General features: G+C 44.5%; 1 protein-coding gene across 4 annotated transcripts; it reads right to left on the bottom strand.

Annotated features, from left to right (window-relative positions):
• Window positions 1–632: 632 nt before the first annotated feature.
• Window positions 633–25,883, bottom strand: LOC125454268 (gastrula zinc finger protein XlCGF8.2DB-like). 4 transcript variants are annotated; one of them, XM_048534866.1, is made up of 4 exons: window positions 25,816–25,883; window positions 24,817–24,905; window positions 17,154–17,253; window positions 633–2,021 (listed from the first exon to the last, which is right to left on the bottom strand). In XM_048534866.1, the coding sequence occupies exon 4, from the start codon at window positions 1,858–1,860 to the stop codon at window positions 955–957; it is 906 nt and encodes a 301-aa protein (XP_048390823.1). In that variant the 5' UTR covers window positions 1,861–2,021; window positions 17,154–17,253; window positions 24,817–24,905; window positions 25,816–25,883; the 3' UTR covers window positions 633–954. The 4 variants fall into 4 exon arrangements, with proteins under 4 accessions (XP_048390823.1, XP_048390826.1, XP_048390824.1 ...); XM_048534869.2 differs by lacking the exon at window positions 25,816–25,883 and adding an exon at window positions 25,751–25,777; XM_048534867.1 differs by lacking the exon at window positions 25,816–25,883 and adding an exon at window positions 25,014–25,326.

A 25,883-nucleotide genomic window follows, 5' to 3' on the forward strand; every position in this document is an offset into this window, starting at 1 on the left:
GGACTGCAATGTCATTGTACCCCCAGGTTTTACTTTGAGCCCTAATCTCTTCTGACCTGTTTGTCAGACTCCTAGTATTAAAATAATTATCATTCAACCTTGTCAAACTCGCTATTACTGTAGTCGTGATGCCTTCCTGACTCGCTTGTTGTTTCTTCTCTTTTTGGCCATCCTCACTCTTTTGAGCATTCTCTCTAGATCCCACACCCCTGCCCTGTTATTTCACACACACCCCAACAGCACTCAAAATGCACACCCACACCCCATCTCTCCAGAAGGATGCTGCTCAAATTCCAGTTCAGGTGCAACCCCATCCACCTTGAATAAAACGTGAACAAAAAGGGAAAAAGAAACTTCTTCCCTGTGCACAGAATACCAATGGTGCACAGCAATTCTAGGATTACAAGCTGTCCCTCAATGTAGATATGTCTTGTCCCACCAGCTCATGTGAAGCGAACTGATTACTGGTGACTCAGAATGAGACAATGTCCACGGGTTCTTTGCATTTGTTGGAGGTGAGGATAGAGGAGGTGGGGAGCCCTTCAAAATAAATGAACCTGATTTAGAGATAAAATAAAGACTTGATGTACAATAGTTTTAACAAAAAGCTGATTTATATCATTTTTCTCCAAAATTGCAAACACCACATGCCTCATTATCCAAGAACATCCGAACCAGGCCCAGAAAACATGGTTTGTGTATAAATAACAATAGGATCAAAAAAACAATTTCAACAGTTCCTCAGAAATTCATTGGTGGTTAACTAGTCTTGATGGACCAGGAAATCACTCTTCACACACTGGGCAGGTGGACAATGTTTACTGAAGATGTGATCATTTCCAAAACCTACCCTACAGATTACAGATATGTTATTACCATTTTAATCAACAATATCAGTGCCTTTCATTGAGCAGGGATTAATAACATCAGTACAAATAGCCCAAAGACCATGGTTCATTCCTTGGTGGGAATAAGATCAAAATCTTTTGGCTGCGGTTTGTGGTGAATTCGCTGGTGCATTAACAGTCCAGATGACCGTGCGAATTCCTTCCCACACTCACAGCAGGTGAATGGTCTCTCCCCAGTGTGGACTCTCTGATGTGTCAGCAAGTTGGATGATCTAGTGAATCCTTTACCACACTCAGAACAGGTGAATGGTCTCTCTCCAGTGTGAACCCGCTGGTGTGCCAGCAGGTTGAATGACCAAGTGAATCTCCTCCCACACTCAGAACAGGTGAATGATTTCTCTCCAGCGTGAACTCGCTGATGTAATAGTAAGTTAGATGAGTGTGTGAATCCTTTCCCACATTCAGAGCAAATGAATGGTCTCTCCCTGGAGTGAACTCGGTGGTGTCTCAGCAGGCCAGATGGCCGAGTGAATCCCTTCCCACACTGGGAGCAGATGAATGGTTTCTCACCAGTGTGAACTCGGTGATGTCTCAGCAGGTTAGATGAATGAGTGAATCCTTTTCCACAATCAGAGCAAGTGAATGGTCTCTCCCCAGTGTGAACGTGCTGATGTTTGAGCAGGCTGGATGACTGAGCAAATCTCATCCCACAATCAGAGCAGATGAAAGGTTTCTCTCCAGTGTGAACTCGCTGGTGTCTCTGTAGGTGAGATGAGTGAATGAATGTTTTCCCACATTCAGAACAGGCAAATGGCCTCTCTCCAGTATGAATTCGTTGGTGTTTGAGCAGGCTGGATGACTGAGTGAATCCCTTCCCACAATCAGAGCAGGTGAATGGCTTCACTCCAGTGTGGCTGCGCTGATGAGTTTCCAGCTGGGATGGGTAAAGAAATCCCTTCCCGCAATCCCCACATTTCCATAGTTTCTCCCCAGTGTGTTGGTGTTTGGACATTTCAGATGAATCTTCACAGACTCTTCCAAACACAGTTTCTTCCCAGTGTGAATTGTGATTTTTCTTTCAACATTCAAAATCTTGAGATAAGTAGGTTGTGATAAATAGTGACTGCCATATCTGGATGCAGTTTCATTTGAATTTGTTCACTGTACATCAAACTGTCAAATAGAAAACAAAAGTAGTGAGAGAAATCAGAAGGACATACACAAATTGTGAAACTGAAAGAAATTAATCAAATTATTTGTGGAGCTGACATTTGGGGAAACCGCTGGATTATCATTAAAACCAAACTGGTTTATAAATGTCCTTCAGGAAAGTGAACAGGTCAGTGTTTGCAAAGAAAAAAACGACAAAAAGAGATAGAGGTGGGGGGAGGATATGCATTTTATAGATCAACAATTCAAACCTGTTCCTGTTTTCTCCTCACAACCTTCGATCCCACCAAAGGAATAAGAGTACATGCAGCAGCAAAATGGTGAATATTTGAAATAAAACAAAATACTGGAGACAAGCAGCAGGTCTGTCAGTATCTGAAATGGTGGTAGATGTAGGAACCTTTGCAATCTTGAAGAATTATTTATATGGCCACATGAACCTCTAAACTATAGGTTACAGGCTAAGTGCCGGAAAATGGGACTACAGTAAATAGCTATTTGATGACATGCATTAGAACACAGAACATAGAAAAAGTACAGCACAGTACAGGCCCGTCGGCCCACGATGTTGTGCCGTGGAATAATCCTAATCCAAAAATAAAATAACCGAACCTACATTCCTCTCAATACACTGCTGTCCATGTGCATGTCCAGCAGTCGCTTAAATGTCACTAATGACTCCACTTCCACGACCACCACTGGTAAACTATTCCATGCGCTCACAACTGTCTGGGTGAAGAACCTCCCTCTGACGTCTCCTCTGTACCTTCCTCCTAACACCTTAAAACTATGACCCCTCGTGGCAGTCAATCCTGCCCTGGGAAAGGTCTCTGGCTATCGAGTCTATCAATGCCTCTCATTACCTTGTACACCTGTTATGATGGAGACATTGTGTTCAACAATTTTGTATCAGAGCTTCTGACCCCATTTTGTTTCATGTTTGTCTTTGACTCTCTTTCAGTAAGCAAGTAGGTGCAGCAAGTAGGGAAGAACGCAAATGATATATTGGCTTCCATAGTGAGAGAATTCAAGTACAGGAGCAAGGATGTCTTAACAAAGGACAAAGAAACCTACAGCACAGGAACAGGCCCTTCGGCCCACAAAGCCTGCACTGATCAAGATCCTCTGTCTTTCCTTAAGGGCCTTGGTAAGCCCAAACCTGGAGTACTGTGTGCACTTCGGTCACCCTTCCTGAAGGAGGATGTCTTGGTGACAGAGAGCACGAAGAAGGTTCACCAGGCTGATTCCGCGGATGTCATAACTGATGTATGAAGAGGATCTCAATCCTTAGTTAATCCTGATTTCTTTTGTCTCTGAGGTACTGACTACATCACTAATATTCTACCTCCCGTTTCCTTATCTGAATCTGACCCATCTAAGCCTACGCTTTGATTCCCAGCCTGTTGCTGTACTAGTTTAAATCCTCATCAACCGAACTAGAGAAAGCTGTGATGAGGATATTTGACCTAGCTCTACTCAGATGCAACCAATCAGGCTTGTACAGGACTCATCTTCCCCAGAAATGCGCCCAATATCTCAAGAACCCAAACTCCTCTCTGGTACACCATTTCTCCAGCCACACATTCACCTGTTCTATTCTCCTATCCCTGCTGTCACTCACACATGGCAGTGGGAGCAACCACTCACTGTTCACCCTTCCTCTCCAGAATTTCCTGCAGCTGCTCCAAAACATCTCTGATCCTGGCACCACAGAGGTAACGTACCATCCTGGATTCATGACTGCAGTCACACAAGAACCCATCTGTACCCCTGACTTTGAATTTCCTATCACCATAGTCCTGCTGCTCTTTTTACTCCCTTTGATGCAGCACAGACACCTGTGGTGCCATGAACCTGGCTCTTGCAGCTTTCCTCTCAGAGGCCACCTCTTCTCCTGCAACCTCCGAAACAATATCCAAGTCAGTATATCTAGGGATGCCCACTGGGGACTTCTGCACTTCATTCCTGAATCTTGTACTTTGTCTAATGGTCACCCATTCCCTTTCTGCCTGAGTAATCCTCACCTGCATTGTAGCTAACCTGTTAAATGTGCTGTCCACAACATACCGATGCTGGACAGTGAGTTTATCCTCAGTCCCAATGCTGAAAATCAGTTAGCCAGTAACCGCAGATGGATACACTTCCTGCAAAAGTAGCCATCAGGGACATTGGAAGAGTCCTTCATTTTTCCCACAGTGTGCAAGAAGAGCACACCACAGGTTTGGGGTCTCCTGTCATGATTTCTCTCTCGACTAGTTAATCCTTTTAAAAGAATTTAATTAAGCTAGGGACCTTACATCTTTTCAAACAGCTGTTTTATAATCAAAAGCCTATACCTTTCTTTAAGTTGATATATTGTACTTCTAAAAACTAAGAAAATACTGTGGGTTTCGCTTGTGAATTGGCTCTCTCTGTGGGGACCATGTCAGTTTCTGAACTGCCCAGACTGAGACTGAGCACTGCATTCACTCTGGGTAGCTTCACTTTCTCCCTGTCTTGCCTCACTCTCCATTTTCCTCCAACTCCAAAGCGCACTCATTGAGCCAAGCAGCGCTCACAGTGCAGTCTTGATATTTTAACTGTCTGCTCACACCCACTGACTTCAACCTCCTGTCCCGTTCCAACGATGCTCAATGGGAGCTCAGGGAACAGCGTCTAATCTTTCAATCCAGCTTTCTACAACCCTCCACACTCGACATGAAACTACCTGGATCAAGAGTTCGCAATGATCTGAAACATTTCATCTGAAGGGGTGCTCGGGCCTGAGACCAGCAGGTATGTTAAAAAGGAGTTTCCTGGTATTTGAAAAAAAATAAGGAATTTATCAGGAACAAAGAACAATGCAGCATAAGAAAAGGCCTTTTGGCCCTCCAAGCCTGCGCCAACATGTTTTGCCTTTCCAAACTAAAAAAGTCTTCAATGGCAGGATCTGCATTCTCTTCCTGTTCATATATCCATCCAGGTGCTTCTTGAATGTTGCTACTGTGTCTACTTATACCACCTCCTCTGGCAGTGTATTTCAGGCACTTAGCACCCCTTGTGTGAAAGACCTGCCTCACACATCTCTTTTAAACTCCCCTCTGCATATTGAACCTGTGTCCCCCTCCACCCTAGGAGAAAGCCTCATACTTTTCATTCTATTCATGCCATTCACAGTCTTATCAAATTCTATCAGGTCACCCCTCAACTTGCTGTGTTCCATTGAAAACAAAGCCAACCTATCCAACCTTTCTTCATAGCTAAAATCCCCAATACCAGGCAACATGCTGGTAAACCTTTTCTGTACCCTTTCCAAAGCATCCATGTTCTTCTGGTAGTGTGGTGACCAGAAATGTACACAGCATTCACGTGGCCTAACTAAAGTTCAATCAAGTGCAGCAAAACGTGCCTATCTTTATACTCAATGTCTCTTCCAATGAACAGAAGTATGCCATAAGCCTTTTTTCACTAACATAGCTACCTGCATTGCCACCTTCAATGATCTGTGGACCTGCACATCTAAATCCCTCTGCATATCAATACCTATACTTAAGGGTTTTGTCTGTACTTATCACGTGTACTTAACCTTCCGAAATGCATCACTCTCATTTGTCTGGATTAAACTTCACCTGCCATTTTTCTGTCCATGCCTTCAACTGACCTACATCCTGCTGTACCCTTTGTCAATACTCCTCAGCATCTGCAATTCCAATCTTTGTACGATCCACAAACTTAATAACTGGGCCAAAAATGAGGTTGTAGACTGGTGCATTTGATTGCAGATGTTTCGTTACCCTGTTAGTTAACATTGTCAGTGTTCCTCTGGTGAAGCATTGGTGTTCTGTCCTGTTAATTATTTGTGTCTCGGTTGGCATATAAATAGCAAAACGGGACAGAACACCAACACTTCACCAGAGGTGCACTGATATTACCTAGCAAGTTGATGAAATGCTTGCAATCAAACACACGGGCTCAGCAAGAAAGCCCACAACCTCATTCACAACCTGAACCACAAAACTTCCCAAAAACTTTAGGTGAGCCACATTGTCCTCCAAGTCACTTATGTAGACCATGAACAGCAGAGGTCCCCACACTGATCCCTGTGGAACACCATTAGTCACAGCCCTCCATTACGAAAAGCATCCTCCCACTCCTACGACTTTGCCTATCCTGCCTCCATCTTGCCAGCTCACCTTGATATCATGTGACTCCCCATCTAAGTCAATTTTCTTCTAAATGCATATAGACCTTGTCATCGAGAATCTTTTCTCAGTTTCCCTATCAGTGACATGAGGTTCAAGGCATGTAATTTCCTGAATTAATCGCTGATACCCTTCTCTAACAATGGGACAACATCGCTATTCTCAAGTTTTTTAGAACCTCACCTGCAGCCAAAGAGGACACAAAGATGTCTGTAATGCTCCAGCAATTTGTGCTCTTGCCTCCCTAAATATTCTATGACAGATCCCATAGGGACTCAGCTATCTTAATTTTTTCAAGATGCTCAACACCTCTTCATTTTAAATAGCAACTTGGCTTAAAAATTCGACACTCCCCTCCCTTAGGTCATCCTCCACCAATTCCTTCTCTTTGGTAAATACTGGCACAAAATATTCATTTAGGGGCTCACATACCTTTTCTAGCTCCACACATGGATTCCCTCCTTTAACCTTGAGTGTGCCAATCCTTTCCCTGGTTACCTCTTACTTTTTACATTATGTGTAAAAAGCTTTGTGATTCCCCTCAATACTGATTGCTAATAACTTTTCACGACCCTTTTTAGCCTTTCTGATTCCTTGTTTAAGTTATTTTTGACTTTCCTTACATACTTCATGGGCTTCATCAGTTCCCATCCTCCTTTTTTTTTGACCAAGGCCATAACATAACATGGTTATCCAAGCTTCGCATAATTTGTCAAAGGAACTGCTCTTGAACTCTTATCAACTGCTGCTTGAAATACTCCCACACCTGATGTAGATTCACCTTCAAACAGCTGCCTCCAATCAAAATTCTCCAGTTCCTGCTTAATATTGTTGTAGCTCACCTTTGCCCAGTTTAATACCTTCACCCGAGTACTGCTGTTATCCTGATCTTAAAACCCACAGCATTACGATCACTACTGCCGAACTGCTCCCCCACTGAAACTTCACTTACCTGGCTGGGCTTACTTCCCAAAACCACGCCCAGTATAATCCCTTCCCTGGTTGGAGTGTTTACATACTGTGTCAAGAAACCATTCTGAATGGCCCTTACAAATTCTGCCCCATCTAAGCCCCTAACATGAAGAAAGTCCCAGTCAACACAGGGGTAGTTAAAATCACCCACCACAACAACACTGTTATTTTTATATCTTTCCAAAATCTGTCTACATATGCTCTCCTGTATCTCACATTGGGTGTTGGGTGGTCTATAGTCTACTCCCAAAATTGTGATTTCATCTTTCCTATTCTTGATTTTGTCCCATATTGTCTCACTGCATGGGTACTCTGATGTATCCTCCCTCTGCACAGTTGAGAGATATTCCTTTTCCACTAATGCAACTCCCCCAACACTTTTACATCTCCTTCTATAACACATGAAACATCTAATTCCTGGGTCATTCAGCTGCCAGTCCTGTCCCACTTTCAGCTAAGTCTCAGTAATCACAATAATGTCATAGTTCCAAATACTAACTAAAGCTCTAAGTTCATCGACATTGCCTATTATACTTCTCACATTGAAATACATGCATTTCAAACCACTTCATCTGCTCTTTTCAACGCTGTTTTCCTGCCCATTCTTAGTCACATTTGCCTTGATTTCAACCATTCCCTCAATTTCTGCACTGACTGCCTTATCCGTCTGGTTCCCATTCCCCTGCCGTACTAGTTTAAACCTTCCCCATTCACGATATCAAGTATCCCACCCAAGCACATCAGTGCCAGTTCCTGCCCATATAACCCCTCCAGTTTGTACAAGTCCTACTTTCCCCAGAATCAGTCCCAATGCTCCATGAATGTGAAACCCTCATCCTGTATCATCTTTCCAGCCATGTGTTCACCTTATATACCCTTTTGTTTCTAATATGACTAACTCGTAACACTGGTAGTAATTCTGAGATAACTATCTTTGAGGTCTTACAAACCAAATTTTTTCCTAGTTCTCTATATTCTGCTCTTAGGATGACATATCTTTATTTTTTCCAACTTATGTTGTTAGTACCAACATGTACAACCACTGGCTGTTCGCCCGCCACCTCCAGAATGTCCTGCTACTGCTCCAAGACATTAAAGGACCCTAGAGCCAGGTAGGCAACACACCATCCTAGGCTCTTTTTTGTGGCCACAGAAACCCCTACCTATTCCACTTATGATTGAATCCACTTCAACTGAAGCATTTCTATGCCTATTTCTCCCGCCCTCTGCAGAACAGCCAACCATGGTGTCATTAATTTGGCTGTGGCTGTTATCCCAAGAAGACATTCCCTTCAACATTATCCAAAACAGTATATCCGCTTTGCAGGGAAATAGCCACACGAGACTCCTGCGCAGCCTGCTTAGCCTCCTGCTCTTCCTGTAGTCACCCATTCCCTTCCTGCCTGTGGACTGAAGAGTGTGGTGTAACCATCTCTCTATGTGCTACTCACAACACTCTCCAAATTGTGAATGCTCCAGTGTCCGCAGATGTCCCTTTAACTCCAAAACTCAGGCTTCCAAGAGTGGCAACTGGAGACACTTTTTGCAGGTCCTGGGCACTAAAAACATGCCTGGCTTCCCACATCAAATAAGAGAAGCAGACTGCGATTTACAGCTCTCCGCCATGTCTCACCTCTTTCTCTGAATAATGTCAATATTTTTAAGATTACATCAAAACTGCTGGTGTGATTGAGACTAAATAATGCTTTGTCTTGGATGGTGTCAAGTTTCTTAAGTATTGTTGGGGCTGCACTCATCCAGGCAAGTGGGGAGTATTCCATCACCCACCTGACTTGTGCCCTGTAGATGGTGGAGAGGCTTAGAGGAGTCAGGAGGCAAGTTGCTCGCTGCAGTATTCCTAGTTTCTGGTCTACTCTTGAAGCCACAAAAGAGGTCAGAAGATTCAGATAAACAACGGTCAGCCCACAATAAAAATCCAGAAGCGTTGCTCTTGGTTTGACCTTGCGGCATGTAAAGCATCTCCAAGTCAGCCCAACACCCACCTAGAGATGAGAAGCATATGTACGTGTGCTGCTGCAACTTGTCCCCAGTAAAGACGGCAGTGGTAGCCCAGGGCATTTCAGCCCCAAGGCCTGCAGCCACTTTTCTGTTCGCTGCAAAAGTGGGATCAAGAATTTCTAGCTTGGGTCTAGTGTCTACACCTGTTTATAAAATGTCCCAATCCACAGTAACTCAATTTTTCTCTGTGTCTGCTGATCCTGCGCCCCCATTCATGTCACCTTACTTCTAATACTTACTCAGGCAGCAGTAACAGCAGCACTGCACTTGTAGAGTTGATAACCATGCATCATCCTCCGGACCCGTCCCTCACCCACTGATTGGTTGGAAGACACCCAAGCCCACATCGTTTGCCAGTCGTGCCTACTCTACTCCCGTTGGTCCCTGAACTGCCAATCAGCCAAGCCTCACAGTGAACTAAGTGGCAGGAGGCACCCTGTCTACTGTCCCGGGGTGAACTACATCATTCACAGCAAAGGGGTGGGGGCGCGGCACGCTGATGGCCATTCAGCCCATCGGGGCCATACTCTCTCACTCGAGAAATGCTATACCAACTCCTGTGCCCATTGCCTTGGCCTGAAAATCTTTCCTTGACAAACTAAATTCCAAATCTCTCTTGAGAACAATTGCTTCGAGTTGCTGTTCAGGCTGTTCAAGATCCTCAGAACTAATCCAATAAAATAACCTTATTTTCACCCCATATTATTTGCCAGTTATCTGAAAGGGCATGGAAGGGAACATAGGACTAAGATATCAAAGTGTGAAGCTGGATGAACACAGCAGGCCAAGCAGCATCTTAGCAGCACAAAAGCTTTTGTGCTCCTAAGATGCTGCTTGGCCTGCTGTTTTCATCCAGCTTCACACTTTGATATCTCTGATTCTCCAGCATCTTCAGTTCCCATTATCGCTAGGACTGGGATATCATGGCTGTTACAGAAAAATGGCTGAAGGAGGGCAAATGCTCCAAGGTATTGCTGCAATAGTATGGACAGAAGGGGAGGCCAGAGAGGAAAGGGGAGCCATGTTTTTGATTATGGAAAACATCATCTACTACTTAGGATGTTACCAAAGGATCATCCAATGAAGATAATATGGGTGGAACTGAGAAATAAAAAGGGATGATCACTTCGATGGGATTGTACTGTTAGCTCAAACAGTCAGCAGGAAATTGAGGAGCAAATATGCAGAGAGATCTCAGATAGCAGTAGGACAAAAAAAAGCGTTGTAATGGTATGGCATTTTAACATTCCAAACATAGATTAAGACTGTCATAATATCACAAGCTTGGAATGAGGAGGAATTTCTTTAGTCTGTTCAAGAAAACTTTCTCAATCAATATGTAGAAGGCCCTTTTAGAGAAGGAGCAAAACCTGAACTCCTAGCAAAAAAGGAAGCAGGAGTAGACTATCTGCACTATCAAGCCTACTCTGGCATTCATTAAGACCATGGCTGACTTTTTCATGACTCAGCTCCAATTACCCATCCGCTCACCATAACACTTAATTCCTTCACTGCTCAAAAATGTTTCTATCTTTGCTTTAAAAACATTCAACGAGGTGGCCTCAGCTGCTTCACTGGACAGGGAATTCCAGATTCACAACCCTTTGGGTGAAGAAGTTACTCGTCAACTCAGTCCTCAATCTGCTCCTTCTTATTTTAAGGCCATGCCCCTTAATTCCAGTCTCACCAGTGGAAACAAACTCCTTGCTTCTATCTTACGAATGTTATCTATCTTGTATAGTACTCTAAGGTTCCCCCATCCCCACAACTCCAACAGTCTTCTAAATTTCAATGAGCACAGTCACAGTCTACTCAACCTGTCCTCATTAGGTAAATATCTCAAATTTGGGATGACAAAGTGTGGAGCCGGACAAACACAGCAGGCCAAGCAGCATCTTGGGAGCACAAAAGCTGATGTTTCGGGCCGAGACCCTTCATCAGAAAAGGGAGATGGGGAGAGGGTTCTGAAATAAATAGGGAGAGAGGGGGAGGCAGATCGAAGGTGGATAGAACAGAAAATAGGTGGAGAGGAGACAGACAAGTTAAAGGGGCGGGGATGGAGCCTGTCGAGGGGAGTATCGGTGGGGAGGTACAGAGGGGATAGGTCAGTCCGGGGAGGACGGACAGGTCGAAGGGGTGGGATGAGGTTAGGAGGTACGGAACAGAGGTGCGGCTGGAGGTGGGAGGAAGGATAGGTTACGGAGGCAGGGATGGGCTGGGCTGATTTTTGGATGGGTGGGGGAGGGGAGATTTTGAAACCTGTGAAGTCCACATTGGTACAGTTGGGCTGCAGGGTTCGCAAGCAGAATATGAGTTGCTGTTCCTGCAACCTTTGGGTGGCATCATTGTGGCACTGCAGGAGGCCCAGGATGGACATGCCGTCAAAGGAATGCAAGGGGGAGATGAAATGGTTCGCGACTGGGAGGTGCAGTTGTTTGTTGCGAGCCGAGCGGAGGTGTTCTGCAAAGCGGTCCCCAAGCCTCCGCTTGGTTTCCCAGGGAGCCACAAGTACAGTGGTATACCACATTGGCAGATGTGCAGATGAACATCTGCTTGATGTGGAAAGTCATCTTGGGGGCCTGGGATGTGGGTGAGGGGGGAGGTGCAGGGGAAGTGCCGAGTGTGGTGGGATTGGATGAGTGCGGAGCAGACAAGGGAGTCACAGACAGAGTGGTCTTTCCGGAAGGCAGACAAGGGTGGGGATGGGAAAATGTCTTTGGTGGTGGGGTTGGATTGTAGATGGTGGAAGTGTCGGAGGATGCTGCGTCAAATCCGGAGGTTGGTGGGGTGGTATGTGAGCAAGAGGGGCTTTTCTTCTGGCGGTTATTGCGGGGATGGGGTGTGAGCGATGAGTTACGGGAAATGCGGGAGACACAATCGTGGGCATTCTCGACCATTGCGGGGGGGAGTGTGCGGTCCTTGAAAAACAAGGACATCTGGGACGTACAGGGGTGGAATGCCTCATCCGGGGAGCAGATGCAGCAGAGGCGAAGGAATTGGGAATAAGGGATGGAATTTTTGCTGGAAGGTGGGTGGGAGGAGGTGTAACCTGTAATCACACCTCCTCCCTCATCCACATCCCAGGCCCCAAGATGACTTTCCATATTAAGCAGAGGTTCATCTGCACATCTGCCAATGTGGTATACTGCATCCACTGTACCCATTGTGGCCACCTCTACATTGGGGAAATCAAGCAGAGGCTTGGAGACCGCTTTGCAGAACACCTCCGCTCGGTTCACAACAAATAACTGCACCTCCCAGTTGCGAACCATTTCAACTCTCCCTCGCATTCCTCAGACGACGTGTCCATCCTGGGCCTCCTGCAGTGCCACAATGATGCCACCTGAAGGTTGCAGGAACAGCAACTCATATTCTGCTTGGGAATCCTGCAGCCCAACTGTATCAATGTGAACTTCATAGGTTTCAAAATCTCCCCTCCCCCACCCATCCAAAAACCAGCCCAGCTCATCCCTGCCTCCGCAACTTGTCCTTCCTCGCACTTATCCCTGACTCCCACCTCCATTCGCTACCTCCTAACCTCATCCCGCCCCTTTGACCTGTCCGTCCTCCCCGGACTGACCTATCCCCTCCGTACTTCCCCACCGATACTCCCCTCGACAGGCTCCATCCCCGCCCCTTTAACTTGTCTGTCTCCTCTCCACCTATCTTCTGCACTATCCACCTTCAATCTGCCTCCCCCTCTCTCCCTATTTATTTCAGAACCCTCTCCCCATCCCCCTTTTCTGAAGAAGGGTCTAGGCCTGAAACGTCAGCTCTTGTGCTCCCAAGATGCTGCTTGGCCTGCTGTGTTTGTCATCCCAGAATTGAGATATTTGCTTTATGAGGTCAGGTTGAGTAGACTGTGACTGTGCTCATTGAAATTTAGAAGACTGTTGGAGTTGTGAGGATGGGGGAACCTTAGAGTACTATACAAGATAGATAACATCGATAAGATAGAAGGAAGGGGTTTGTTTCCACTGGTGAAACTGGAATTAAGGGGCATGGTCTTAAAATAAAAAGGAGCAGATTGAGGACTGAGTCGACGAGGTCCTTCTTCACCTAAAGGGTTGTGAATCGCCCAGCTCCACACTTTGTTATCCCGGATTCTCCAGCATCTGCAGTTCCCATTATCTCATCTCAATTCTGGAATCAATCTAGTGAACTTCTTTTGTATCCCATCCAGTGCCAGTACATCCTTTCTCAAGTAAGGGGGCCAAATTGTAATAGGTGTGGCCTGATCCAATACTGTGTACAGCTGCAGCATAACCTCCCTGTTTTTAAACTCCATCCCTCTGGGAATGAAGGCCAATATTCCATTTGTCTTCTTAATTACCTGCTGCACCTGCAAACAAGCTTTTTGCGATTCATGCACAAGGACACCCATGTCCCTTCGTGCAGAAGCACAGAAATCTACACTTGGGAAATAAACCTGGGCAAGTCTCTGGACATTTTTCGCCCAGTATCTAAAAGCATAACAGGATCTTGGTCAATAGGGCCAGTGGGTCAAGGATTGGCAGATGGAGTTTAGAAGTTTTGCATTTGGTGAAACAAGCTAATGGCAGGACCTTGGAGAATGTGTAAAACAAAGTGACCTAATGGTACAGATACTTGGTTCCTTGAAAGCGCTGTCACAAGTAGAAGTGGTCGTGAAGGCTGCATGTGGCACACTTGTCCTCCTCAGTCACAGCACAGAGTACAGGAATTAGGACGTTATGTTACAGTTGTACAAGGCTACATGTGAGGCCACATTTGGAGCACTGCATACAATTTGGGTTTCCCTGCCTTGGGGAAGATGTTATTGGACTGGAAAGGTGCAAAAAAGATACTTACAAGACAGTAGGGTTTGTGCTATAAGGAGAGGCTGGATAGGCTGGGACTTCTTTCCCTGGATCATAGGAGGTTGAGGAGTGATGTTATTGAGGTTTATAAAACCATGAGGGGCATAAATAAGGTGACTAGCCAAGGTCTTTATCCCAGTGTTGGGGAGTCCATAGCTAAAGGGCATCTGCTTAAGGTGGGAAGGGAAAGATTTAAAAAGGACTCGAAGTGCAATCTTTTCTCAGAGTGTGATCTGCATATGGAACAAGCTGCCAGAGGAAATGGCAGAAGCAAGTACAATTACAACATTTGGACAGGTACACAGACAGGAAAGGTGGGGGTGGGGGGAGGGCGGTGGGGGCAGGGTCAAATTCAGACAAACGGGTCTAATTTAGTTTCGGAAACCTGGTTGGCATGGATGAGTTGCACCGAAGGGTCTTTTTCCATGCTGAATGACAATAAAGACTGTGTTCTACGGTTACCAAAAATTGTACAATGTTAATAATTTCTCCCTCACTGCAAACGAAAACCATGGAAATGTTTCTACATGGACTAAATCACTGCTTAACCTTCTCAGCCTCAAGGTGGATTATCTGAGCTTCTGATAAATCTCCACAAAACAGAAATCCATCTTTATTTTAATTTATTCATGGGGTGTAGTCTTACCCTTGGAGGAAGTGGTGGTGAGCTGCACTCTCTGAACTGCTGTAGTCCATGTGCTGCAAATACACTACTGTGTTTTTTTGGACGATCATCTCCTCCAGCCTTACAACCCTCCCCATTTCTGGAATCTCCTCCAGCCTCACAAACCTTCCAATCTCTAATCTCCTCCAGCCCCAACAAAACTTCCTTCCTCTGTAATGTCCTTCAGCCTAGTGGTATTATCACTGGACTGTTAATCCAGAGACCCAGATAATGTTCCAGGGATCTTAGTTCGAATCCCACCATGACAGATGGTGGAATTTGAATTCAATAAATATCTGGAATTAACTGTCTAATGATGACCGTGAATCCATTGCCAACTGTCAGAAAAACTGATCTGGTTCACTAATGTCCTTTCGGGAAGAAAACTGCCATCCTTACCTCGTCTGGCCTCCATGCAACTCCAGACCCACAGCAATGTGGTTGACTCTTAACTAGCCACTGGGCAGCTTGGGATGGGCAATAAATGCTGCTAAACCAGTGATGTCCTCATCCCATGAATGAATTTTAAAAAAAAAACTCTAAACCTCCTCCAGCCTCATGACCCCCCCATCTCTTAATTGCACCAGCCCTTACCAACCATCCCTGCCATCTTCTACAGCCTCAGAACCGTCCCTATCTCTAATATTCTCCATGCTCACAAGTCCCTGAGATATGTAGAACATAGAACATAGAACATAGAAAATTACAGCACAGTACAGGCCCTTCGGCCCTCAGTGTTGTGCCGACCTGTCATACCGATCTCAAGCCCATCTAACCTACACTATTCCATGTGCGTCCATATGCTTATCCAATGACGACTTAAATGTACCTAAAGTTGGCGAATCTACCACCGTTGCAGGCAAAGCATTCCATTCCCTTACTACTCTCTGAGTAAAGAAACTACCTCTGACATCTGTCCTATATCTTTCACCCCTCAATTTAAAGCTATGCCTCCTCGTGCTCGCCGTCACCATCCTAAGAAAAAGTCTCTCCCTATCCACCCTATCTAACCCTCTGATTATCTTATATGTTTCAATTAAGTCACCTCTCAACCCTCTTCTCTCTAATGAAAACAGCCTCAAGTCCCTCAGCCTTTCCTTGTAAGACCTTCCCTCCATACTAGGCAACATCCTAGCAAATCTCCTCCGCACCCCCTCCAAAGCCTCCACATCCTTCTTATAATGTGGTGACCAGAACTGTACACAATACTCCCAGTGCGGCCGCACCAGAGTTTTGTACAGCTTCACCACCCTTTGCCCTAATACCATTCTGATGAGGATACCCCATTTTCATTACTCCACTTGATGGTAACACTTTCAGATTCCACATCCAGAGCTTCAGAATTTCTTTCTAAAGCAGTTTGCTTCTCTACCTTCCTTTCCGCCTGAAAACATTGGCCAATCATGTGTCATCTATTCTAATATCACCTTCTTTGACCTGGTTTCAACTTGTGCTTCTCATATTCCTACATCAAGTACTTCTGACAGAAAAAGGCTCAGAGGCCCATCAAGTCTGTGCTAGTTTAAAAAAAAAATTCTGATCACATTTTCCAGCACTTGGACCACAACACTGTCTGCTTTTGTATTGTAAGTGTGCATCAAAATAGATTTTAAATATTATCAGGGTTTCTGCTTCTACCACCCTTACAGGGAGTGAGGTACAGTGCAATTGTCATTGCATGATGATATCATACACAGGTTCACAGAGCATCCGAGTCTGTGGAAACCAGAGATCACCACAAGCTGGGAAGGCTGGGGGGGGCCCGAAGAAGGTGCAGAGGAGATTTACCAGAACAGTTTGTAGGATGAGGGATTTTAGTTACAAGGTTAGGGTTTGTTTAAAAGTATTATTCATTCATATGACATGGATGTTGCTGGTACACATCAAGAATATCCATCTACAACAGATGGACACTCCTTCTCGACCTCTCCCCTCAACTGCAGTGTGGTAACCTTCAGGTTAAACCACCATCAGTCATCTCTCTCTAATGAGACAGCAACCATTGTCTGGTAGGACAATGGTGAGGAGAGAGGCTATGCTGAAGATGGCAGATGGGACTCCACTCAGGTACAGCTCTTTGTCCTGGAATACTTTCACTTTCTTTCATATTGTTGGGGGCTACACTGATGCAGGCAATTGTTGGGGGCTACACTGATGCAGGCAAGTGGAGTATGTTCCAACACAATCCTGATGAGTGCCTTATACACAGCAAACATACATTGGGGAAATAAAGTGTTTGGAGAAACTGAGATTGTTCTCCTTGCATCAAAGGACATCAAGGGGAGCTTTGGTACAGGTGGTTACAGATGATATACATGAGGATGATAAAATCTACACTCATCAGCTGAGCATAAAATGATTACAGGATAGACCTTGACGGTTTTAGGGAAAATCTGAGAGAATGGGTGATTTAAGGGAGAAATTTTATGCAAGTGAGAATGAGCAGGAACACAATACTCACACACAATGCAAATATCCAAGTTCTGATGAATGAATTAATTCTGTCAGAGTTTGGCATTACAGTTATTGAGATCGCCACCTGCATGTTCACTTGTAATATCCTGTAACACAAGTTCATAAAATACATCAGTGTCAGACTCGGGTAAAAATTCCCAACATCCCCTCCTCCTGGCCCAGGATAACCGTACATTCTCCTTGCTGCACATTACCCGTTATGGAAGTCAGCAGTCAATTCAGAGGGAAAACTATGAGGGTTTCTACCATGGGACATCACGTGACTCTACTTTTTATTGTAAAGTTACAACAGTGCACTTATTTTGATTAGCTGTTTTGTGGAGATCTGTCTCGATTAAAATTTAAAAATAAAGAACAGATAATGAGCTTATCCTGGAAGTGTGTTTTGCAGAGCAGTGAGACAGCTGTTTTCAGGGTCTGTAAATTGTTAAGGTGCAAAGAGGGCATTTACTAGAGTGATGTGTTCTTCCTGTCTGATATGGGACATTAGGGAGAGTTTCCATGTTACTGATGATTATATCTGCATGAAGTGCGTTTGACTGTGAATTCTACCGGTTCGCATGAATCAGTTACAGGCAGTGAGGAATTTACAGAAGCCATTTGCCTACCATCTTCAAACTACCATCCATACCAATTAGCGCTAGGTTCATGACAGTAGCAAAGCCACAGATACAGTAAGATAGATGGGATACCTCCAAGAATGGTAGGAGAGGTAGGCAGGTGGTGCAGGAGTCTCCTGTGGCTATCCCCATTTCAAACAAGTATGCTGTTTGGAAAACATAGGCAATGAAGGAATCTCCAAAGATAGGTGGACAGGTAGGTAGTACTGAGGAGGTGGGGAAGCTGCAGAAAGATTTAGACAGTTTAGGAGAGTGGTCCAGGAAATGGCTGATGAAATTCAATGTGAGTAATTGTGAGGTTTTGCACTTTGGAAAAAAGAATACAGGCATGGACTATTTTCTAAATGGTGAGAAAATTCGTAAAGCAGAAGTACAAAGGGATCTGGGAATGTTGGTCCAGGATTCTCTAAAAGTTAACTTGCAGGTAGAGTCAGTGATTAAGAAAGTGAATGTAATGTTGTCGTTTATCTCAAGAGGGTTGGAATATAAAAGCAGCAATGTGCTTCTGAGACTTTATAAAGCTCTAGTCAGGCCCCATTTAGAATACTGCGACAAATTTTGGGCCCCATACCTCAGGAACGACATACTAGCCCTGGAGCGTGTCCAGCGGGCATTCACACGGATGATCACTGGAAATGGTAGGTTTAACATATGATGAACGGCAAAGGATCCTGTGATTGTACTCATTAAAGTTTAGAAGGTTGAGGGGAGATCTCAAACGTACAAGATAATGTATGGCTTAGAAGGGGTGGACGCTGGGAAGTTGTTTCCGTTAGGAGGGGAGACTAGGACCCGTGGGCACAGCCTTAAAATTAGAGGGGGTAAATTTAAAACGGAAATGAGATGACATTTCTTCAGCCAGAGAGTGGTGGGCTCGTGGAATTCATTGCCACGGAACGCAGTGGAGGCCGGGACGTTAGATGCCTTCAAGGCAGAGATCAACAAATTCTTGATCTCACAAGGAATCAAGGGCTACGGGGAGAGTGCAGGAAAGTGGAGTTGAAATGCCTATCAGCCATGATTTAAATGGCAGAGTGGACTTGATGGGCCGAATGGCCTTACTTCCACTCCTGTGTCTTATGGTCTCAGGGGAAACGTGGCACTGGCAGCCAAGTTTCTGGTTCTGAGACTGGCACTACTGTAACAAGGGGTATGTCAGGTTCCAAGCAATCAATTATGATAGGGGACTCTCTAGTTAGAGGCAGAGACAGACATTTTTGGGGCTGACTGTGAGACATCAGAATAGTGTGTTGCCTCCCTGGTGCCAGGATCAAGGGTATCTCAGAGAGAGTGCAGAATATTCTCAAAGGGGAGAGGGGCCAGTAGGACGTCATTGCACACATTGAAGCTAATGAAATAGGACAAGGAAAGGACAAAGTGCTAAGGAGAGAATTTCGGAAATTAGGCAGGAATTTAAAGCATAGGTCCTCAAGGATTGTAATATCCAGTTGGATGTGCAAGATTAGGGAGAATTTAAACGTTACTGATGATTATATCTGCAGGAAGTGTGTTTGGTTGTAAATCCAATCAGATCACACGGATCACAGCAAGCCAAGCAGCATCTTAGGGGCAGGAAAGCTGATGTTTCGGGCCTAGAAGGTTCTAAGCCCAAAACGTCAGCTTTCCTGCTCCTAAGATGCTGCCTGGCCTGCTGTGTTCATCCAGCTCCAAACCTTGTTATCTTGGATTGTCCAGCATCTGCAGTTCCTATTGCCTCGGATCACATGGATCAGTTGGAGTGACACTTAAGAGGTAATGAGGAATTTACAGGAGTATGGTGTGATGGATGGCAATTTCAGGATGGGAGAAAAAAAATTGAAGATATAGTCAGGGAGATTTGTTGCCTCCAGGAAAGGTAGGAGGGGGGTGGTGCCACGAGCTAGTCAGAGTAGGAATAGTAGGATACAGTAGATGAATACGTGGAGGAGCTGGTGTAGGGAAGAATAATTCACATTTTTGGGTCATTGGAATCTCTTCTGGAGTAGAAATGACTGTACAAGAAGGGTGGATTGCACTTGAATTAGAAAGAGACTAATATACTAGCAGGAAGATTTTCTAGAGCCATCCAGGAGATTTATAATTGTAAAGGGGAGGGTCGGGCGGGACTCATGGAGGTAGTGGGAACAGAGATCCGTCTAAGACAGGTGCAGTTTGAAAAAGGCGTAAAATAGTCAGGGCATGCAGATACAAAGCAGAGAAGAGGAATTCAGGAATGCGGCTCAGGGATGGACAGGACTGGTAGCTTAATGTTCCAGGTTACAGATGCCATAGGAAGAATGGAAATGGGGGAGAAGAGACTAAGTGCCATTTTTGATTTGGGATAAAATGTACTTAGGGAGGATATTCCAGGGCATATGTCCAGTGAAGTTATGTGGGTGGAACTGAGAATTAAGAAAGAGATGATCACCTTAATGTGATTGTACTATAGAAAACCCATTAGTCAGCAGGAAACTGCGAAGCAAATTTATGAGGAGATCTCAGTTAGCTGTGAGAATAAGAGGATGGTAATGGTAGGGGATTTTAACTTTCCACACATAGAGTGAGAGTGCTATAGCGTTAAGGCTTAGATGGGCAGTAATTTGTTAAGTGTGTACAAGAAAATTTTCTGATTCAGAATGTGGATGTACCTACTAGAGAAGGAGCAGAACATTATCTACTCTTGGGAAATAAGACACGGCAGGTGGCTGAGGTGTCAGTGGGGAGGACTTTGGGGTCGGAGATCATAATTCTATTATTTTCAAAACAGTGATAGAAAAAGAATAGATCAGATCTAAAAGTTAAAAGTTTTAATTTGGAGAAAAGCCGATTTTAGCAGTACGAGGCAAGAACTTCCAAAGGTTAACTGGGGGCAGGCATTTACAGGTAATGGGATGGCTGGCAAATGGAAGCCTTCAAAAATGAGATAATGAGACTCCAGAGACAGGACGTTCCTGTTAGGGTGAAGGGCAAGGTTGGTTGGTATAGGGAATGCTGGATGACTTGAGAAATTGAGGTTTTGATCAAGAAAAAGAAGAAAGCATATGTTTGGTACAGACAGCAGGTATCGAGTAAATCCCCACAAGAGTATAAAGCCAGTAGAAGTATACTTAAGAGGGAATCAGAAGGGCAAAAAGGGGATATGAGATAGCTTCAGCAGATAGGATTAAGGAGAATCCAAAGGGATTTGATAAATAGAATTACGGACAAACAGGTAGCTAGGGAGCTGATAGGGCTCCTTAAAGCTCAGCACAGCTGTGTATGTGTGGAACCACCGGAGATGGGAGAGATACCAAATGAGCACTTTGCACTAGTGTTTATTATCGAAAAGGATATGGAAGATAGAGAATTTTGGTGAAATAAATAGTGACGTCTTGAAAAATGTCCATATCACAGAGGAGGTAGAGCTGGATGTCATAAAATGCATAAAGGTGAATAAATCCCACCTCAACAGATAGTGTAACTTGAATTCAATTAAAAAAACTGGAATTAAGAATCTACTGAGCGCCACGGAACCATTGCCAACTCATGAAAGAAATACCTGATGTCCGTCAGGTAAAGAAATCTGCTAACCTCACCGTGTCTGGCCTACGTGTGACTTCAGTCACAACAACATGACTGGCACTCAACTGCCCTCTGAAATGGCCCTGCAAGCCACTCAGTTGTATTAATCATCATGAAGTCTAAACAATGGAATGGAACTTGAAGGACCACTTGGTATCTACAAAGGCACCAGAAGAGATGATTGCAGAATCAGCTCAATGAACAATGCAAAGTCTCCCTTACTGACATCTGGGGGCTAGTGCCAAAATTGGGAGAGCTGTCTCACTGACAGTGAAGCAACTGACATGGTCATACTGATAGAATCATACCTTGCAGACAATGATCCAGACACATCATCACCATACTTAGATTTGTCCTGTCCTACCAGTAGGACAGACCCCACAATTTTGTCCTGTCCTACCAGTAGACCAGACCCCACAAAAGTGGATGGACAGGAAGAATTTTATGGTGGGATTCCTCAATATTGATTCCCGACCTCATGAAGTCTCATGGCTTCAGTTTTACCATGGGTAAGGAAACATCCTGCTCATGAACATGAACCATTCTTCCTCAGCTGATGAACCACTACTCTGCCATGTTGAGCAATCCTTGGAGGAAGCACTGAGGGTAGCAATGGCACAAACTGTATTGAGTGGAGGATTTCAAATGTCCAACACCAAGAGTGACTCTGCAGCAGGACTACTGATTGAGCTGGTTATATTTTATCTGCAACTGGGTGTGCAGCCGATAGCGAAAGAGCTAAAAAAAAGGGAAAAACATACCTGACACAATCAAAGAACAAGAACAAAGAACAATACAGCACAGGAACAGGTCCTTCAGCCCTCCAAGCCTGCGCTGCCACACTTTGCCCTTCCATACTAAAACTATCTTCGTTACAGGATTCATATCCCTCTATTTCCTTCCTTTTTACATATTCATTCAGATGCTTCTTGAATGCTGCTATTGTGTTTGCTTCCACCAGCAGTGCCTTCCAGGCCCCCACCACCCTTTGCGTGAAAACAAACTGCCTCGCACCTTGCTTTTAAACATTCCCCTCTGATACCTTGAACCTGTGTCCCTAAGTGATTGACCTCTCCACCCTGGGAAAAAGTCCCATACTTTCCTCTATCCATGCTATTCACAATCTTATAAATTCCTTCAGGCCACCCCTGAGCTTCCTGTGTTCCAGTGAAAACAAACATAGTTTATCCCACTTTCTTCATAGCTAAAATCCCCCATACCAGGCAACTTCCTGGTAAACTCTCCAAAACATCTATGTCCTTCTGGTGGTGTGGCGACCAGAATTGTACACAACATTCCAAGTGCAGCCTAACTAAATTCTATGAAGCGGTAGCATAACTGGTCTATCCTTATAATCAATGCCCCTTCCAACGAAGGCAAGCATGCCATAAGCCTTTTTTACTTACTCTTATCTACCTGCAGTGCTACCGTTAGTGTTCTGCGGACCTGCACACGCAGATCCCTCTGCATATTAGTACTCTTAAGGGTTCTTCCATTCACTGTATAACTTCCACCTGAACTTGACTGTCCAAAATGGATCATCTCAAATCTGAGTGGATTAAACTCCATCTGCCACTTTTCTGCCCATGTATCTGACTGATCTATATCTGCTGTATGCTCTGATAAGCCTCCTCACAACCCGTCTTTATATCAACTGCAAAATTACTAATTAGATCAGCTACATTTTCCCCTAAATCACTTATGCAGACCACAAATGGCAGAGGACCCAGCACCAATCCCTACGGAACACCACTAGTGACAGCCCTCCAATCCAAAAAGCATCCTTCCATCACTATCCCCTGTCTCCTCTGACTTAGCCAGTTCTGTATCCATCTTGCCAGCTCACTCTGTATACCACGTGACTTTACCTTTTGTACCAGTCTACCAAGAGGGACCTTGTCAAAGGCTTTACTGAAGTCCATGCAGACATCACCTGCTTTTCACTCATCAATTCTTTTCATCAGCTCCTCAAAAAACTTGATCAAGTTAGTGAGGGATGACCTCTCCCACTCAAAGCAATGTCGTCTACAATTAATAGAAACATTTGATTCAAAATGAATATTCAAAATGAATAATTCTGAGAATCTTTTCCAATAAAGCTCACAAGCCTGTAATTTGCTGGATTATCCCTGCTCCCTTTCTTAAACAATAGGACAACATTGGCTATTCTCCAGTCTTCTGAGACCTCACTTGTGACCAGTGATGGGCAATTAAACAATTCACTGGAGATGGCACCACAATATCGTCATCCTTATTGATAGAAGAGTTCAACACATTCACGTAAAAGATTAGACTACTCCATTTGCGGCAATCTTTAGCCAGAAGTGCCAAGTAGATTGTCCCTCTCAGCCTCCACCAGTGGTCCCCAGCATCGCAGATACCAGTCTTCAGCCAATTCAATTCACTTCACAATGTCAAGAAATGGACAAAGGCACTAGATAGTGGAAAGGCTATCGGCCCTGTCAACATTCTGGCAACAGTACTGATAACTTGTGCTCCAGAACCTGCCACCTACCAAGCCAGGCTGTTCCAGTAATGCTATGGCACTGGCATCTATCGACAACATGGAACATTGCCCAGGGATGTCTGGCACAAAAATGCAGGACAAATCCAACCCGAACAGTTACCATTCCATCAGTCTATTCTCGATCATCAGTAAAGTGATGGAAAGTGTCATAATGAGTGCTATCCAGCAGCACCAGCTCGACAATAACTTGCTCAGTGATGCCCAGTTTGGATTCCATCAGGGCCACTCAATTCCTGCCGTTGTTGTGGCCTTGATTCACAAATTGACAAACAGCTAAATTCCAGAGATGAGAAGAGAATGACAGCCCACTCCTGCACAAAAACTATCTATTGTCATTTCAGTGGCATCACCCAACTCCTTCCTAGTATCAGCATACCTGCTGTGACATGCATCCATTCCTGCGTTACCTCTGGATTTAACCTTCAAAGTACATTCCCAGCCAGCTTCCCACATTCAACACTTTTCTAATCTCAAAAATAATTAAACTTTGCTGCCAACATGCTCATTTGTACCAAGACTTGTTCATTCATCATCCCTACACTCCCTGCCCTACTAAGGCTCCTATTTATAAGCAACAATTTAAAATTCCCACATTTGATTTAATTCCAAGTTATGATCCTCCCTGTCTCCCTGCCTCTACAACTTACCTAGTTTTAGACTCCAACAATGCAATAATTCATTGCTTCACCATTGGGGGCTGTTTCTACAGTTGCCAGGCAACATGGTATGGAATGCCCACCACGAACCTTGTTTTCCTCCTTTAAGATAGTCCTGAAAATCTGCTTATTTGGTAATGCTTTTGGTCACCTGACCTAATGTATACAACTGCGGTATTATGTCAAAAGTTCCTTAATAATGTTTCTGTGAAATTATAAACATGATAAAAATACAAATTGTTTGTGAATTTGGACACATGCCGTCAACTGTTCATTATCGTTGATGGTGATCCGTTAACTTCTTACCTAACCGCATTGTGGGAGCACCTTCGCTACACGAACTGCGGCAGTAGAAGAATGTCAAACGTCACCTTTTCCACAGGCAAATCGTATCTCTGGAGGAAGAAACAGAGATAATGTTTCAAGGAGTGCAATTTGAATTGCAGGGAATGAAAATGGTGCAGAATTTCACGATCAGAAACTGAAGTCAAATGGACTCTCACTGGAAAAAGAATTGCTGACTGTGAAAGACACAGTGGGGAAAATTAACCTGGGAAGAGAGCAGTGCATGGTCGGGGGTGAGCAAAGTGGAAAACTCATTTACAAATTTTACAAGAAAGTAATAGTAAAATACGAAACAAAGCTAAAATACACATTATTAGAGACTGAGAAAGCTAGGTATTGCCAAAGACGTGATCAGAGTACAGAGGTGAATCAGGCCAGTGTTAGTTGTTACGATCCCACAATCTGGGAAAGAAATCCAAACGAAACAACGATTTCTCTTTGTTTGAAATCGCCGTGTAAATCCTCCCCTTAACGCTGTCTAGCGGGGAATGCTGGGTATGCATCCCGCTGAAACTTGACCCGCCTGAAATGCACAAAGTTAGCGGCCACGCACGTACTCCGCAAATCATTGCCCCCAATAAAGATGGCAGCGGTCACCAGGCCTATCGCCATCTGAGATATTTTACCATTTGCTGCAAACACGGGTCTGGGAGTTATACATAACAAGGTGTAGACCTGGATGAACACAGCAGGCCAGGCAGCATCAGATGAGCAGGAAAGCTGACGTTTCGAATCCAGACCCGAAACATCAGCTTTCCTGCCTCTCGGATGTTGCCTGCCCTGCTGCGTTCAATTCCAGCTCTCCATCTTGTTATCTCAGACTCCAGCATCGGCAGATTCTACTATCACTGGGAATTTTAAATGTATGCTTTCCGACTTTAAGTTTTTGTATAACCTCTCAGCTCACGCCAGCGACATTACCCTCCCGCTTGCTGCTGTATAACTCTTTCTTTACCGTACCCAGCAACTTCCGCACACTCCCGACCCTTAATCCCTACGATGGTGCGTTGTGTGGTGGAACAATCACG

Source organism: Stegostoma tigrinum, chromosome 7 (assembly GCF_030684315.1).
Source record: "Stegostoma tigrinum isolate sSteTig4 chromosome 7, sSteTig4.hap1, whole genome shotgun sequence".
NCBI lineage: Eukaryota > Metazoa > Chordata > Chondrichthyes > Orectolobiformes > Stegostomatidae > Stegostoma > Stegostoma tigrinum.

Excerpts from the sequence above, each read along its gene's own strand:
- LOC125454268 (XM_048534870.1), bottom strand. The coding sequence starts at position 1,860 with ATGTCCAAACACCAACACACTGGGGAGAAACTATGGAAATGTGGGGAT.